Source organism: Mirounga angustirostris, unplaced genomic scaffold (genome assembly GCF_029215605.1).
Source record: "Mirounga angustirostris isolate CCGP_5_RB_7025 unplaced genomic scaffold, mMirAng1.0.hap1 SCAF_17, whole genome shotgun sequence".
NCBI lineage: Eukaryota > Metazoa > Chordata > Mammalia > Carnivora > Phocidae > Mirounga > Mirounga angustirostris.
The window spans coordinates 42,725,434-42,742,710 of record NW_026991725.1 but is presented as its reverse complement, the minus strand read 5'-3'; the positions used below and the strand labels follow the sequence as shown (position 1 = coordinate 42,742,710).

At 52.7% G+C, this 17,277-nt stretch overlaps 1 protein-coding gene across 5 annotated transcripts in view; it reads right to left on the bottom strand.

Moving 5' to 3' along the window:
- Positions 1 to 17,277, bottom strand: part of RNF213 (ring finger protein 213) — a 103,762-nt gene that overhangs the window by 24,741 nt on the left and 61,744 nt on the right. For 4 of the 5 annotated variants that reach the window (XR_010408757.1, XM_064583615.1, XM_064583614.1 and 1 more), the window contains exons 34-46: positions 16,659 to 16,804; positions 16,321 to 16,459; positions 16,094 to 16,229; positions 13,522 to 13,713; positions 12,366 to 12,511; positions 10,821 to 10,975; positions 8,963 to 9,181; positions 8,431 to 8,612; positions 7,458 to 7,578; positions 2,719 to 2,819; positions 2,424 to 2,606; positions 1,556 to 1,725; positions 1,357 to 1,456 (exon numbers count right to left, since the gene is read on the bottom strand). Coding sequence is in view for 4 of the 5 variants with exons in the window: in XM_064583615.1 (XP_064439685.1) it covers positions 1,357 to 1,456; positions 1,556 to 1,725; positions 2,424 to 2,606; positions 2,719 to 2,819; positions 7,458 to 7,578; positions 8,431 to 8,612; positions 8,963 to 9,181; positions 10,821 to 10,975; positions 12,366 to 12,511; positions 13,522 to 13,713; positions 16,094 to 16,229; positions 16,321 to 16,459; positions 16,659 to 16,804 (1,990 nt within the window). In the remaining variant the exon portion in view is untranslated. The remainder of the gene's footprint in view (positions 1 to 1,356; positions 1,457 to 1,555; positions 1,726 to 2,423; positions 2,607 to 2,718; positions 2,820 to 7,457; positions 7,579 to 8,430; positions 8,613 to 8,962; positions 9,182 to 10,820; positions 10,976 to 12,365; positions 12,512 to 13,521; positions 13,714 to 16,093; positions 16,230 to 16,320; positions 16,460 to 16,658; positions 16,805 to 17,277) is intronic. The other variant, XM_064583617.1, reaches the window with a different exon arrangement.

Genomic DNA, 17,277 nt, shown 5'->3' with positions numbered 1-17,277 from the left:
TTTAGTCTCTAAATATTGAAGCTTGAAGCATTTACCCTTAAGGGTACTGTCTCTACTCCCGTTAACGTGTCTACTCTACACTATATGTCAAGATGTATGTGTGTCACTGACTACGTTTCCATTTCTCTAAGCAAAGAAATTCAAATGAGTACAGATCTCACACATTTATCAAAATGAGTAAAAATGACATGACACCAAAAGCGGCTCTTTTCAGATCTCAGGTCAACTTGACAAATATGTCTTAAAAACCACTTTAAGGTATACTAAGATACTACTTCTATAATAAAATGTATTTTAAAAGCCGTTTATTTGAAAATCCTTCAGGAATCCTGTTTGAACAGACTATTTCGCAAATGATGAAAGTAAAAAGATAAAAAATAAAAAGCAAAACGAAATGTCCATAGATAAGGCTGCAAAAGATCCACACTTTAAATGTAAATCTAACCTTCATTCTGAGTCTGCTTTGGGACACTTAGGTTAGAAATAGTTGTTTCTATTGGAACTTATTTTTTGTTTTTTAATTTGAGAAAGAGAGAAGGAGAGCAGGAGCAGGGGGAGTGGGAGAGGGAGAAGCAGGCTCCTTCAGCAGGGAGCCCGACGCGGGGCTCGACCCCAGGATCTGGAGATCACGACCTGAGCCGAAGGCAGATGCTCAATTGACTGAGCCACCCAGGCGCCCCTGTTGGAACACTTCTTAGAGCATCTTGATTTTGCGATCACCTCAAAGAATGCCGTGTCAAGTCAGAACACAGGCCGAGTGTACAAAGTGTCCTCGGAAAGAAGCCTCTGAATAAAGATCAGCTTCCTGAGAATTCTCTGTAATAGCATAATTGGACAAGAGTACTGAGCATTGGCACCACAGGGGCTTCTCTGTCCGTTCACAGGATCAGAGAAACTGAAACGCTGAAGTGAGACGCAGGTGGCATGCAGGACCACGAAGGTGAGGGGACATTCTCAGTTAGCAGCCCCCGGATCACAGGACTAGGCAGCTGCGTGAGGAGGCTCAGAACTGCCGGCTCCCGCCCACAGGAGCCTGCTTCTCCCTCTCCCACTCCCCCTGCCCGCCCACAGGCTCCCCCACGCATCACAGCACCTCGCTCCTCTCCCTGAAACCTGCTTCCTCCTTGCTAACAAGGTGCTCGTGGTGACGTCGACCTCACGTGCCCAGCGGAGAAGAGGTCAGGCATACAACCCGTACAGAAAAAGAAAGCAGGTGGTCCCTCCTGCAGACGCCCCCCCGCCGAATCCCGAACTACCTACCAGCGCAGGCAAGGGTGCTTGGCAGCAAAGCAGCAGCCAGGAGGGAAGGAGGCGGCAAGGCTTTCTGGAAGCAAACCCCATGCTGGCTGCGCTCACCTGTACTTCAGCAGAAGTTTCAGGACCACCGAGCGGATGACAGGGGTCTTATCCACAACGTCATCGAACGGAGAGAGGGATTTGGTGTGTTCACGGTGTCCTTAAGCCAGAGGGAGAGAGGTGGCTCATTTCCCCATCAGCCATGAAGAAGTGAGACGAGGGACTGGATTTTTAGGTCCACAGGAAGGAAGCAACTTACTGGGGGAAGTGTCTCTTAAAAGCTCCTTTTGCACAAAGAGTAAATTTAGCAGAACATCGATCACCTCCTTCTGTGGTGGAGAATTATCTCTGAAGCACATGGTGGAGACCAGGTCCAGGAAGAAACTGTTGCACAGCTCTCGGACGCAGGCGTGCTTCTTGATGGCCTCCCTGGGGAATGGTTGGAACGCACAGTCAACAGGCCTGCAGAGCATGCTCCAGAATCCCTGCACTCACGGTGCTTTGGGATCTGGACGGCATCCTGTGATGTTCAGGAAAAAGACGCAACCATCTCCTTGCACTGACTGCGCCGGATGCGCACCGCCTGATCTATGCAGACTCGTCCCTTTCCAGAAAGGAGCACTTTGGTCCTTGGGACAAGCCAGCAATACCCCTTCATCCTAAAGTCTGCAAAGATCCCGTGCCCTGGGCTGGCCTTGCACACTTGCAGGAGGCATCAGAAGAGAGAGGAGCCATTGCCGGAGCGGAGCTGAAGGTCACTGAGCCCACAGAGCTTCCGTTCGTTTCTACCACTGCTCCGAAGAGCGGGGCCAGACAGGAACTAGCTTTGCCCTCAGGTCACTGGAGCCAAACTGGCTGTGTCCTAAGCTCCTTGGGTATCCTGTGATGGTTTTACCTAATTTATGACTTTCAGCTTTATTTCCTCTAATCGTGTCGTCTCCCAAATCTACGCGTGGATGTGTCTTGCAGAGGGAATGATTTTGAGACGCTAGGGGTTTATGAAGGTGGCAGTCTCTCTTAGGATGGTTCTCCAAAGTCAGGTTCTCTAAGATTAATACAGTTTACATTTCTGAATACTGTACTTGCCAAAAAAAAAAGGAAGAGAAAGAGGAGAAAGGGTGATTTACCTGTGTTCCCGGGACACGGTTAGAGAGTAGTCTTCCGGCAAGTCTGTTAAACAAAAGGGGCATCTCATCTGCCCCAGGGTGAGCCAGACCTTGATGCAGCTCAAGCAGAACACATGGTCACAGGGCAGGCAGACCGGATCCTGGGCATCTCCCAGGCAGACAGGGCACGGCTCAATCTCAACCCTAGAATCCAAGCAGGGGCACCGGCTCTGAAGCAGAGAAGCGGCTGCGAGCAGCTGCAGACCCCACACGTGCAGCGCTCCCCGCCACAGGGATCTCCGACCGAAGATCTCACCTGGTGAGGGTCTTGCTGGCCTGGTCCTTGCACTTACGTAGAGTGCTCATCACTGCGACGAAAGGCCTGTATGTCTTGATGTCAGAATCGTCCTGGAGACACTGATGGAGAGAGGGGCAGTGATGAGGAGGCTGATGAGCCGTGAGGAAGGGCCAAGGTCAGCCAGGCAAGACCACTCTCCCCCGGGGAACACAGGGCACGCATCGGGCACCCCCCCCCCAGCTGCTGGGCCCTGGGACCACCGGGTCAGCCTGTAGGGCAAGGCCTTTCTGTTTCTAGCAGTTTCTTTAGCTGTGAATGCCCTTTATCATTATGCTGCATTCGGGGTAGGATGAGATTCGCCACTTCTGATTTTTCCCTCTTCCTCTCTTTTTCTCAGGTTCACACTTCTCCCATTATGAGATATTTCAAACTTTTTAATTTCTTTTTTTTTAAATTTAATTATTTGAGAGAGAGAAGAGAGAAAGCCTGAGAGCACGGGCAGAGGGGAGGGGCAGAGGGAGAGGGAGAAGCAGACTCCCAGCTGAGCAGGGAGCCCGACGTGGGACTCGATCCCAGGACCCTGGGATCCTGACCGGAGCCCAAGGCAGACGCTTTACTGACTGAGCCACTCAGGTGCCCCAAGATATTTCAAACTTTAAACGATAACATAATGCCCACCTGTGTATCCATCACCTAGCTTTAAGAAATCTTATCATTTTTGGAATATCTGTTGTAGACTATTTTTTAAAGAAACAAAACATCACAGATACAGCAGCAACCCCACATGTCCCTTCCTGAGCACATGGCCCTCCTTCCCCTCCCCCAGAGGACTGCCTTCCTAAATTCCCAAGTTCACTACATTTGCACGCGTGCATGAAGATCATGTTACTGTTCTGAATGGGTTTAGCCTCTGCATCAGTGATGTCCCACTGTACATAAGTTTTCGCTGCTATACGTAGGTCCAGATCACTCCTGTTAGCTGCTGTAGGGCACCCACTGGCAGATACACCAGTTACTTGTTTTCTGGTTAATGGGCATCTAGAATGTTCCCTTTGTTCTGCAATTACAGTTCTGCACCCAACATCCTTCCATGTGACCGTATACCAATGGGAAGTTTCTCTAAGGCACGTGTTTAGAAGGGGAAGCACTGGATTTTAGGAGATGCACATCTTCAATGACATAAGATAATGAGTGTGATGGGTGCGCTTCTGGAATTTTGGGCTCAGGCATGATGTTTGCAATAGATATCATTATCAGCATAAAGAGAATCCCCTTCTCTTTCCAGTTTGCCAAGACTATCTTTTTTCCAAATTACAAATTTTATTAAATGCTTTTTCTGTACCTTCTGAAATGAGCATTTAAGGTTTTACCTTTTAATTTGTTACGTTAGCTGATGACATTTATGATTTTATGATTTCTGAGCTATCTCTGAATTCCCAGGATTAATCTCACTTTGAAATATGTGTTTCTTTAAAAGATTTTATTTACTTATTTATCTGAGAGAGGGTGAGAGAGAGAGAGAGAGAGAGCATGAGCCAGGGGGAAGGACAGAGGGAGAAGTAGACTCCCTGCTGAGCAGGGAGCCCGATGCGGGGCTCGATCCTGGGACTCTGGGACCACAACCCGAGCTGAAGGCAGATGCCCAACCAACTGAGCCACCCAGACACCCCGAAATGGTGTTTTTAATACCTTGCTAAATTTGATTTGTTACCAACAGCCTAATTCACAAGGAAGCAAAGGATTTGAACAGACATCTCCAAAAAAGACGTACAAATGGGCCACAAGCACTTAGGAAGGTGCTCGACATCATTAGTCATCAGGGAAATACAAATCAAAGCCACAATAAGATGCCACCTCACACCCATTAGGACAGCCATTATAAACCAAACCAAACCAAACCAACCGAAAAATAAGTGTTGGCAAGGATGTGGAGACAACGGAAACTTGGTGCACTGTGGGTAGGAATGCAGTGGCTATAGCCCCTGTGGAAAACAGTGGTTCCTCAGTTAAACACAGACTCTCCATATGGCCCAGCAATTCCACTTGCAGGTAGATCTCCGAAAGCATCGAAAGCAGGGACTCAGATACTTGCACACGTTACTCCCTGTTGCCAAAAGGTGGCAACAACCTGAATGTCCATCGGTGGATGGACGGATGAACCAAATGTGGTCCATTCACACGGTGGCATATTATTCAGCCTTAAGAAGGAAGGACATCCTGATGCCTGCCACGTGGATGGACCTGGAGGACACTGTGCAGCCAGCCACTCACAAAAGGATAAATACTGGAGGATTTCACTTGTGTGAGGTCCCTAGGCATCAAATCACAGAGACAGACAGTAGGGTGGTGGGCACCAGGGCCGGGAGGAGGGATGGGGAGTCAATGGTTCATGGGGACCGAGTTTCAGTTTTGCAAGATGAATGAGTTCCGGAGACAGACAGGGGTGATGACAGTACATCATCATCACATGTGAATGTGCTTGATGTCACTAATCTGTGCACCTAAAGATGGTGAAAACGATACATTTTATGTGATGTATATTTTACCTCAGTGAAAAAATGGCAGTAGTCCAGTGGCTGGACGCTGGTTGGTAAGGATAGGGACATTTCAGACTAGAAAGCTGATGGCCTTATGATCCACACACACATCTGGTAAGACTGTCCCGTGTGACCCCGTGGGAGGCAGATCACAGGGCAAGAGGCTCTACGTACCTACATCTATCTATCCAACTATCTACACGTCCATCCACCCATCCACCCATGCTTTCTAACAGAACTAAACCGAACATGCATCTTTTCGCAGCTTTTGCCGAAGTCCTGTGGGAGGCTTCGCTGACTGCTGGCGCAGGCTCACTCTAAGTGGCAGCTCTTAATAGGTGGCCCCAGTCGAAGAGGAGTGGAGACCCCAGGCCTCGCCCGGTCAAGCCTTCCTTCCCAGCCAGACGACGGGAGTGGAGACCCCAGGCCTCGCCCGGCCAAGCCTTCCTTCCCAGCCAGACGACGGGAGTGGAGACCCCAGGCCTCGCCCGGCCAAGCCTTCCTTCCCAGCCAGACGACGGGAGTGGAGACCCCAGGCCTCGCCCGGCCGAGCCTTCCTTCCCAGCCAGACGACGGGAGTGGAGACCCCAGGCCTCGCCCGGCCAAGCCTTCCTTCCCAGCCAGACGACGGGAGTGGAGACCCCAGGCCTCGCCCGGCCAAGCCTTCCTTCCCAGCCAGACGACGGGAGTGGAGACCCCAGGCCTCGCCCGGCCAAGCCTTCCTTCCCAGCCAGACGACGTGAGGCCATAAACACGAGAGCCTTCAGGTGTGAAAATGCATGAGAGAAGACCTCTGGCTCTGGTCATTCACACCCAGATCGGACTGGGAAGAAACACACCAGAAGCCCAGTAAGTTCCTGGGGTGACGTTACTGGCCTACAGACCTCCCACACACCTAGCCTGCGAAGGCCTGCGTGTGTGTGCGTACCGGCGTGCAGGGACCTGGTAACTTCTCTTCTGGCTTGCCGGCCACCTGGCCATTAGGAGCCACGCTGGACTGGCTGGACGGATGGAGCAGCTCCCAGGGCTCCTGGCCAGTGATGGGGCAGGGCTCGGAGAGAGGCCACAGGTGGCCTCTGTGCAGGAAGACGTGCACCATGGGTCCCTGTGCTGATCCCGGGTGCCAGAGCACCAGCTTCTTCTAGAGTTCTTTCTCCACTTTCCTCGCATCAAAAGAACCTCCAGGTTCTACCTGGGCGTATAACCACGCCACCCGAGATGTCCCTACCCCCCCTGTGGCTAGGTGAGGCCCTGACTGCCTTTAGGGCAGTGAGCTATGACCTGCAGTGGTGTGGACATACTCTGGCTTGTGCTCTCAAAACGGCCCATGCTTCGTGTCCCGTGGCACGTGACGGCAAGAAGGGCCTTCTCAGACCACGAGGTGGAGGTTGTGTAGTGAGGACACAAAGGGACAACTCAGAGGAGCTGGGGCACCTGATGGGGGGTAGCCGTCCGCTGCCCCGGACTGCTTAGGCTCACACGGTCATGTGAGAGAAGGCCTAACATTTTGTTTCTGCCACCGATACTCTGGTCACTGAGAAGGAGACTGGCTCCTGGTGTCCATGTCAGCCTCCTCAGAGCGTGCCCCCTGCACGTCAGAGCCTGGACAGCTAAAGCTGTTAGATGCATTCGTGCGAGGCTCCAGGGGTAACCGAGGCAGAAGCCATCTTTGGCTGAGTGGCCATTGTTGCTGAGTGCGTGGGCACAGAGATGGTGGCTTTTCCTGCAGGAGCACTGTCCTGTGCGTCACTAACTTTATGAAGGGTGTCAAGTAGCAGAGGCCCTGGGGTTTCCTGATGCCTTGGTCCACCACAGCCCCTGCTTAGAAGCCGATAGCCCAGTGGCACTCTCGTGCAAACCTGGCCTCCCCAGGGACCACATTGCTGGGCTGGGTAGGTCTGAGGCCACTGGAGGCCTGGGTGGAGCCCACCCCTCAGCCGTCCCCCGGGTTCCAGACCATCTTCCCTGCCTCAGCCTGAGTCGCTTCCATTCCTGCTGGGGAACCCTGACTGGCGCTCATGAGAGGTAGACAAACACCTGCACATGGCGGATGTCATGGCCGGTGTGATAAAATCACGCTCCTCTGCACTTCCAGGTGCAACTCTCAGCTGGAAGGGGATGTACCGCCCCACAGATAAATGTCCGATGATGCCTCAGGGTCCTGCACCCTAGAAGGCCCGCGTGTGCTGCTGGCTGAGCCAGCCCGGCCCAAGCACTCACCTTGTTCAGCAGGAAGACATACTCAGTCACCAGCGCCTGCAGCTCAGGAATCTGGCTCTCGACCCCCAGGAGCACGTGTTCCACAAAAAGGGCCACGGGGAAAATGCGGTTCCAGTGGGTTCTGTGAGAGAGGGCTGTCACTCCCTGAGCTCGGACAATAGCGTCTGAGACGCCAGGCGGAGGGGGCAGGGCAGGATCCGAGAAAGGGGTGGGGTGAAGGCAGACGGAAGACTGTGTGCTCCCGACCCCCAGCCACCTCCCAGCCACCTCCGTGTCCCCCACGACCTCCCTGAGACTTGCAGAGCAGAGGAGACCAGGGGGCCACGTCCTACACGCAGCCAGTGCCGCCTGAGTACTGCCTGGCTCTAGAAGGCCAGCACGGGACGCCTAGCCTAACTGCTCATCACCTCTCCTCTGGCCTGCTGGTGCCCACTGTCCTGCTTGGGGCCCCTTCCCACTGCTCCCTTCTTTTTTTTTTTTTTTTTTTTTAAAGATTTTCTATTTATTCATTCGAGACACAGAGATAGAGAGAGAGAGAGAGAGAGAGAGAGAACATGAGCGGGGGAGAGGCAGAGGGAGAAGCCGGCTCCCCACTGAGCCAGGAGCTGGACATGGGGCTTGAGCCCAGGACGCTGGGATCATGACCTGAGCCGAAGGCAGACGCTTAACCATCTGAGCCACCCAGGCGCCCCCCCACTGCTCCCTTCTGCCAGCATTTCTCCCATGGGACCCCAAGCATCTGCTCCCTTCTGTCCCGTCTGCACCCCAAGCACTCCCTGAATGCGATTTCCCTCTCTGTGTCTCCAGCCTCAGCATGCTGCCTGGCACGGAAGAAGGTTCAGCAGATGTGATGGGATGTGAGTGAGGAAAGGATCCTTTTCCAGGGCAAGAGAACCCCACGTGCCTGGGACCCAGCCAGCTGCAGGTGAGCACATGGGGAAGGGATGGGTGTGGGCCGGGCTGCCGGTCTCACCTGACTTCCCTGATGACATCTCTGGCCACCTTCCCGCAGCTGGGCAGGTACACGTCAGAGCCCAGGAGCTCCAGCGGCATGGACAGATTCTTCACCATCTGCAGCCACGCCTGAGGGCTGGGCTGCAGGATGTCCCTCGTCAGCACCTCCGTGCAGGCCACTGCTGCCAGGGCATCCAGGATCTGGGGGATGGAGAACCAGCACCCAATGAAACAGCACCCTCACCCCTTCTCGCTGCTCTACGTGCTAAGTCCAGAGGTCCAGGCTGCGACCCCAGTGTGTTCTCGTGCTCCAGGCTTGAGCCTCAACTTTTCTCGTCCTGGACCATAGAAGGCATGAGTCAGATGTGTTCCTCGCACCTCTGCCTTACCCAGGCCCACCTGCCCCGGCAAGCAGTCTCCCGTGCAGAATGCGGCTCCCGGGCTTTCCCATCCCGGGCAGCCCTGGAAGCAAACCAACCCCCCCCACCCCCCCGCTCCAGGAAGGCCAAGCCCTGACTCTGAGCACAAACTGTCTCCCCGAGAGGCCATACCAGCTCATGTCCGTCCAATCTGGTGTTCCATGGGCCTTCTGTTATGTTGTAAAATAGCACTTGTAGAATCTGGGGGTAGACAGTCAAGATTCTGGACAAGTTCTGCAGCCGGCCCCTGAAGTGCTGATAAGCGAGGTGCACCCACGGTAAGGAGACATCTTCCTCTGGCCTCCCTGCCTGCACTTGACTGATGCAGGACCCCAGTGCCACCTGCAAAACCTGAGATGAGAAACAAGCTTTTATCGTACATCTGTAAAATACAAAGAAAAAATACGTTTTCACAGTGGAAAATTTGAACTGCTCAGAAATGACAAAAGAGAACGTTAAAAACCACGCACACTGTTACTGTCCCTGGGCACTTTCTGGTGTCAACCCCTTCTAGGCATTTTATATCCATATTCTGCCTCCGTTTTGTCCTCAAGTTACAACCATGGTGTACTCCTGATTTTCCCCCACTTAGTATCACATTATGAACACTTCCGTCATTAAATGCACTTGAAGAACACCATTGTTAATGTGTGTACCAATTACAATAACCATTCACCAATCAAATGGCTGTAACTTAATTTGCCTCACCTTTTATGATGGACAATTAAATTGTTTCTATTTTTTCGTTTTAAGAAACAAAGCTGGAAAGAACATTCCCATGGGTAAAACGTGTGCCCACATCTGATCATGCTCTCGGGACAAAAACTGCGGTTCAGATTTTGTTAGGTTCCCAATCCCTGCCTCCAGGCTTTTCCAGGAACACTGGCTGATTCCCAGCAATGGAGGAGTCTCTGGCCTTGTCACAAACCAGTCCTGCTACGTGGGCAAGTGAAAGCAGTATCTAAAAACCACTCACGTTCTGTTGACTTAACAGTGAGGCTGGCTAGTTTTTCTGATGTTTCTAGATCTCTGTATAATTATTCTATTAATTCTTAGTTTATATGACTTTCACCTACTTTTTAAAATTAGGAGACTCTCTGAGGCACCTGGGTGGCTCAGTGGGTTAAGCATCCGACTCCTGATTTTAGCTCAGGTTGTGATCTCAGGGTCATGAGATCAAAATCTGTGTTGGGCTCCAGGCTCAGTGGTGAGTCTACTCAGGATTCTCTCCGCTTCCCTCGGCCCCTCCGGCTCTCCCTCTGGGGACTCTGGGATCATGACCTGAGCCAAAGGCAGATGCTTAACCGACTGAGCCACCCAGGTGCCCCAAGGAGACTTTCTTATTGATTCCTAAGGATGTTTTATTTCACTTTATTTTTTTAAGTAGGCTGCATGCCCTGTGTGGAGCCCAGTGTGGGGCTTGAACTCAGGACCCTGAGATCAAGACCTAAGCTGAGATCAAGAGTCAGAGGCTTAACCTACTGAGCCATCCAGGCCCCCAATTTTATTCTATATTTTTAAGTAATCTGTACACCCAACATGGGACTCGAACTCACAACCCTGAGATCAAGAGTCACACACTCCACTGACGGAGCCAGCCAGGCGCCCCTAAATTCCTAAGAATATTTTATTAACCCTTAATCATACTGGTTGTAAATATGTTCTCCTCAAATTTGTCACTTTCTTTTTTTATGTACTTAAGTTTGAAATCCTTCGGTCATCGGAAGTATCGTAATGTCCACTAAAATTTCAGCTACCGTTACTGTCTGTAATGATCAGTTAAATATTCACCTAATTTTCTTCAAGAGAAACTCCACATTTAAAAAGAAGGTGTTACAGGGAAATTGGAGGTCTTCCTCATGTTAATGAAAAGCCCATGGTTTGGGGGCCCCAGGTGGGGGCTGAGGGTCAAACACACTCAGCAGTGGAAGAATGGCTTGCACCCGTCCATGAGACACAAGCATCACCCCGCCCCAGACCCAGCACTTACCTTCAGTTCTTCCCACGTGGACACTCTCATCGTCAAGAGGAGAAAGTCCTTAATGTAGCACATAAACAGTTCTCGCTGCCATTCTACACTGAGCTGAGCAAGAAACCTGCCCAGGGGGGTCTGCCGAAAGATTTCCACTAAATTCTTCGACACTCCTGCAGAGGAGAGCAGTGGGGGGTATGGAGGGAGAACGTGAGGCGTGACTCTTGCCCTGCATTCAGAACACCTCGCATCTCCTGGGGAAGGGCAGCTCTGCAAGCAGTAACCGCGGATAAGGCTCCACTGAACGGCGGCTCTTGGCAAAAGGGAGCGAGCTGCAGGATTTAATGGTTCTTTCTAGACATTTGAGATGTTTTTCCAGTGGCGTAACAGAAACAAAGGCAGGGCGCCTGGGTGGCTCAGTCGGTTGAGCGACTGCCTTCGGCTCAGGTCATGATCCTGGAGTCCCGGGATCCAGTCCCACATCGGGCTCTCTGCTCAGCAGGGAGTCTGCTTCTCCCTCTGACCCTCCCCCTCTCATGTGCTCTCTCTCATTCTCTCTCTCTCAAATAAATAAATAAAATCTTAAAAAAAAAAAAGAAAGAAAGAAACAAAGGCAGAACAGATGTCAGATTTGTCACCAACAGCCTAGCTGGCCCCCAAGGGGTGAAACGACCTGAGACAGACCAGGCTCTATGGCTAGCAACATAATGTGCTTCAGGAACCCCAGGGTCCAAGGGGGCCAGGAATGAGTGGGCTGCTCTTCAGGGGCTGGGGTCACGTGCCGCTTAAACCAGAAAGCTCTGCCTCTAGTGGACGAGTGCAGGCCCCTAAGTCACCTGCCGTCACAGGAAAGCAGGGTCAGTTACGGTACGGCCTTGAAAAAAAGAAACACTCCTTCCTCGGGATAGAGACTGCTTCAGTTTGTTCAGAGAAAGTTGCAGAATGTGTACCCACAGAAGTAAGATGGTCAAGTATTCTGACCTTTTGGTTTTTTTTAAAGATTTTTACTTATGTATTTGAGAGAGAATGAGAGAGAGAGAACGAGCAGTGGAGAGGGGCGGGGGGGGGGAAGGGGGAGAGAGAGAGAGAGAAAGAAGCAGATGCCCCGCAGAGCAGGGAGCCCGATGCGGGGCTCGATCCCAGGACCCTGAGATCATGACCTGAGCTGAAGGAGGCAGACGCTTAACAGACTGAGCCACCCAGGCGCCCCTTGACCTGTTTTTTTCCAAAGGTAATACCATAAGTAAACTTTGAAAAGACTATCTCACGTATGACAGATGACTTTTGCAAAAGCATGCACTACCCCGGATTTCTTGGGACGCCTATGGCCTATGGCCAACCTGTTTGGCCTGTGACGGCAGAACAAGGAGCCTCATGGTTCAGGACACTGACCGCTCAGTTTGGAGGAAGCTATTCCACTCTGTGGTCACTGTTGGGAAAGGCTCACTTAGGGACATCTCCTGAGTGCTGGTGCCCTAGCTGTCCAGAAGCCTCCGAATGGCAATGACCCACTTAGGACGGCGAGTCAGCACATGTCCTGTTTCACCACATCCCTGGGCTCACCTTCAGCTCCAGTGATGTACTGAGCCTGGACCCACAGTTCCTCCAGATAGTCCTTGATTCTCCAGCTAAATGGGACGTCACTGGACACGTCCTCGGGACGGCTCATGTAGTTCTGCACCGTGATGTAGGGCATCTCACTTTTAGGTCTGCGGTCGGGCAAAGGAGGACAAAGGACAGGCTCAGTGAGAGGTTGCTCGAGGCAGGAGACCCACACTGATGCCAGGTCCTCTCCATGCTCAACAACGCAGGTGCCTAAAAGGCTTCAGAGGCAGCCTGCTGGCCCATTTCACAGCTCAGGGCTTCTATTACAAAGGAATCCAGGATGTCCACAGATCATCTCTGTCTCACAGACAAACAGAAGCGAACCAAGGCTGGGAAGAGTCCAGCAGCCTGCCCAACGTCTGGGCCAGAACCGGGTCTTGCGGTGTCTGGACCTACCCTCACCCTCCACCTACGCATATAGAACACGGCTTGTCTAAAGCCACCCTCTCCCTCACGGCCAACGGTGTCTTGTCTTCTGAGTAAGTGTTTCCACTGGAGATTCAGAATCCCAGTTACCTGTATACTCTTTATTCACCCATACTCCAGAATCGAAGCCCCTGAAGTCCAAGAGGAAGCTTTTGGGAGGCCTGCTGAGAGTGAGTTGCGCAAGAGCAGGCCCAGGGTGGGCCATGTGGGTCGTGCCGCAGAGTGAGGAACAGAGCCCCACAGATCAAACAGCTCTCTGAAGCACAGCCTCGCCAGTGTAGACGAAGCTGAAGCTGGCAATTCTACCTGTGACGGGTGCTCCGGAAGCAGGGGAATGAGGAAGGGGAATGAGACCAGGATTTCTCAGAACTTCCCAGAACTCCCTTTGTTACTGTAATGCCATCACCCTCAGGCTGCAAAAGGACGCAGCGTTTAAAATATATGTGATGCAGGGGCGCCTGGCTGGCTCCGTTGGTGGAGCGTGTGACACCTGATCTCGGGGTTGTGAGTTCGAGCCCCATGCTGCGTGTAGAGAGTACTTAAAAATAAAATCTTAAAAAAACAAAAAATAAAATAAATGTGATTCCGAAATTGAAACCTAGGCTTCATCAATTACTTGGAAGAGCACATGAAGACTTCTGCTGCATTAAAATTTTTTTCCCTTCCCACAAAAAGAAACTCTATTTACCTCGTATCGTTTATCACAAGAGGAATGTTCAGAAGCTTCATGTCCCGGAAAATAAACATCCAAAGATCTCTTGTCCAGGATGGAGAGTCTGGCCTGATCAGGAGCTCGAGGTTGCTGTCTCTGTCCAGGACAGATACCATGCTCGCCAGGAGAGGGGTCACCACATCCTGGACCCGCTTCCAGAGGGTCTGCCTGCAGCGCGGGGAAGAGGAGATCTCATTCCAGCTCGACCAGCACATGCTGCCATGGAAGTCCCGCCTCCTTCCGACGTTTGGCTCCTTCTGGGCTGGAACAGCAGGTCTGGTCTACCGATTCCACGCTATGGCTACAGCAGTAAACGCTAACTGCCATTGTTTTTAAGTACTCGAAGAAAAATTCACAGATAGAAACTTCTAGGATTGGAGGCAGGACTGGAACGGACCTTAATTCTACATGGAAAATATAGTCATCGGTTCCCTGAAAAGGCCAAGCAGCATTTGTTGAATTCTGTTATATAGCTAATTTCCCACAGCAAGTTGTCCAGACTCTATAAAGAAAGAGGGACCATGTGGCATTTGGGGAAAAAATAAGTGTTACTCTAAGGAAAAAAAAAAAAACAAAAAACAGTTGTGCAGAGAATATAATAAAACACAAGGCAAAATAAATGTGTTCCAGGTCAAGCGAAACAGGAAAGCACCTGTTTCTCTAGAAGGTAGCTCTTGTTGATGGTTGTGACGCTGGATCTGAGTGTTTACATATCCAGAGGGACATTTCACTGCTTCTATGAACTATGCCGTCCTTCACTGTTATCACGAAGTTTATACATAATCATAAACTCTGTAACACAGTGTAACACATCCACTACCAGCTAGTCAGGGAGACCAATCCAGGCTCCATTTCGAAAAGAAGAAAGAAAGATGATTTCCTTCTTAAAGTATGTGCTGTGCAGGGAGCTGGCAAGAATTCACAAGCGTCTACTGAGGAAACAAAGCATGCTAACGATCAAGAGAGCACTTGACTGAAGGAGAGAGTGCCCACGTCGGGCAAGTACAGAAGGCTGGCTGCAGGGCACCCAGGAAGGCGGACCTGGACAGGCATACAGACCTCGGACGTTAGGAACAACCAGGACTATCACGCCTTGGATTTTAATCCCGAGGGAGCAAATGACTTGGGTCCCAAGTAGGTGGATGGTAAAGAGACAGATGTCGAGATTGTGAGAGTGGGCTAGCAGGCTTCAGAGCCCGCCTGACAGCTGACTCAGGGAACCTACAGGTGTGGTCCCGACCGCTCCATGAAGGTGTGTTCAGAGAGCACTGGCGGCAGCTAAGGGTGGGCCAGCCCCGCAGCCACAGCCAACGGCAGAGCAGACAGAAGGGGGGCCACATGCCACTCGGAACACCTGGCAAGTGTGGGAAGTCCGGTGGCTGGAGAGGCACCAAAAATGCAGATTTTAAGGAGTACTGATGTGAAATTAAGTATTTAGTAATATCTGTGAGGAGTGACCAAGGAAACGATCTAGATTCGGATCTGATCTTCTAAAATTCCTCACTCAGAAAGTGGAAGTAGGGGGCATCTGAGTGGCTCAGTCGTTAAGTGTCTGCCTTCGGCTCAGGACATGATCCCAGGGTCCTGGGATCGAGTCCCACATCGGGCTCCCTGCTCTGCGGGAAGCCTGCTTCTCCCTCTCCCTCTGCCCCTGCTTGTGTTCCCTCTCTTGCTGTGTCTCTCTCTGTCAAATAAATAAATAAAATCTTTAAAAAAAAAAAAGAAAAGAAAAGAAAGTGAAAGTAGGAAAGACATTAAGGGTAACTAGAGAAGAAAACTGACGCAGAAATCCCCCCACAGCAGAAACCCACACCGACAAGCTCACACCTTCCCCTCAACTCTGGGCTCCCACATTTCTCTCCTGCCCATCACACAAAGGCAGTGTCCCCAAAGCCACACGGATCACAGCTGGGAAGACCGGATGGGAGGGGCTTCAGGTGAGCTGAACGTTCTCTCAGAAGTGAGGAAACCAGGGGCAGAGTGACTGTCACAAGCCCACGAGGACTCTGCAGACGAGGGGAGGCCGAATCTTCCTTGCGGAACCCACAGCATCCTGCCTCCCTCCATGACACAGATTGTCTCGCTTAGTCCTGAAAAAACGGTCAGGGTTTTACAGAAAAAGGACCATGGCCGATGAATGAACACTCTCGAGTCTGATGTCGGTGGTTATCACGTAACTTCAACCAAGCTGCAGGCCTGGGACAGTCATTTTCCCTCCCTCCCTGCCTATCACCTCCTCCACAACCTACAACAGCAGCTATCTCTGTGGGACGAACACGCGGGCCAATGTTTACATCCTGCAAGAACAGGTGGTTCCATTTCTGTTGTTGTTAGGACAGAACGTAAACATGCAGAGAAGTAGAGAAGAGTCTAGCAAACCCCATGTACCCACCACCCGGACCATCCTGCACCTTTCCGAGAAACCACGTGACCGCTCTGAACCGCTCAGAGCTTTAGGGAGAAGCGGGTGGCCGAGCCATCCACGGCCGGGGCACTCCTGCCCCGCCACCACATCTCGCCCCCCCACCGGCGCCCTTCGTCCCGGTACCTGAATGTGCCTGCCTCCTGGAGGGCGTCCTGATTCAAAGCTTCCCTCGACACCCACGCCTTCACGTTGAAGAAGCCGTTCTCCTGCTGCTCGAGGAGAGCACAGAGGCGCGCCTTGCACACCCGCAGGAAAGCTGCTGCAAAAGAGCAGAGGAGCCGAGTCCTGGGCATGTCCCACGGGCACTCGTGAGGGGGCGCCCGCCCGTGTGTGACCCCGGGGCCCTGCACCTTTCTCCGCGTCATCCTCATTCAAGAGGCCGAGAAGGATCTCCACTCTCCGCATGCCGCGCGGGCGGCCCTCCTGGTCCCTGAGCATGCCCACGGCGCCCTGTATGCAGCTCTGCAGCAGGCTGGTGGTGTCCACGATCTGCACGTGCATGGCGGGGACGGTAAGGCCTCCTGGCCCCGCAGCCCGCCCCGTCCCTTTGAGGGCCACTGCGGGGGGACTCCACCATGGGGAACCCTGCCCTGGTCTTGGGCCTCTACTCCAGGGGTGCGGGGGAGGCCACCTGCAGGGTAGCCTGGCCTTCCGGGAGGCCCAAGAACGAGAAAGAGCCAGAACTCACATTACTCCTGCCTCGCTCAGCGCATCCACTGCCCAACAGCTCAGAGCCTTCTGTTCCCAAGCCCGCCTCTGCCGCCTCCCCTGACCCTGCAGCCTGGGTTTCCTCTGCCTCCTCCCGGCCGTCTCCGGCCCCGCGTCCTGTCTCCGCTGCAAGAGAAGCACAGGCAAGCTGCTGGGGACAGGAGTGGCACGTGGGCTCTCCCCACAGGCCTCCTGGCCCCTCGCCCCCGCTGCAGGCCCCACAGGAGAGGCCACGGATCATGTAGGCTGGCCTCTGACCGGCCCCGTCTGTGTGGGCCACCAGCGGCAACCCTTCCTCCCGTCCAGGGTGCACAGCTGACACGCAGCCCCGGTGACCAGGGTGTGACACGTGGCAGAGACCCCCACTTCACAGCCTGCCGCGTCCACGAAGACCCGTTTTCCCATGTGGGACTCCTGACCAGCGCCTGGCCCTGGGAAGGAGCAGGCAGTGCCCATGGACTCGTGCCCCACTGGGGCAGGTGCAAGGACTCGATGGGGACAAGGGCACGGCCTGGCCCTCACGGGACAGCAGTGCACCTCCCTGCACCTCTGCACCCCTGGCTGCCACTCCTACCGTCCTACCTACATTCCCAAAGGCT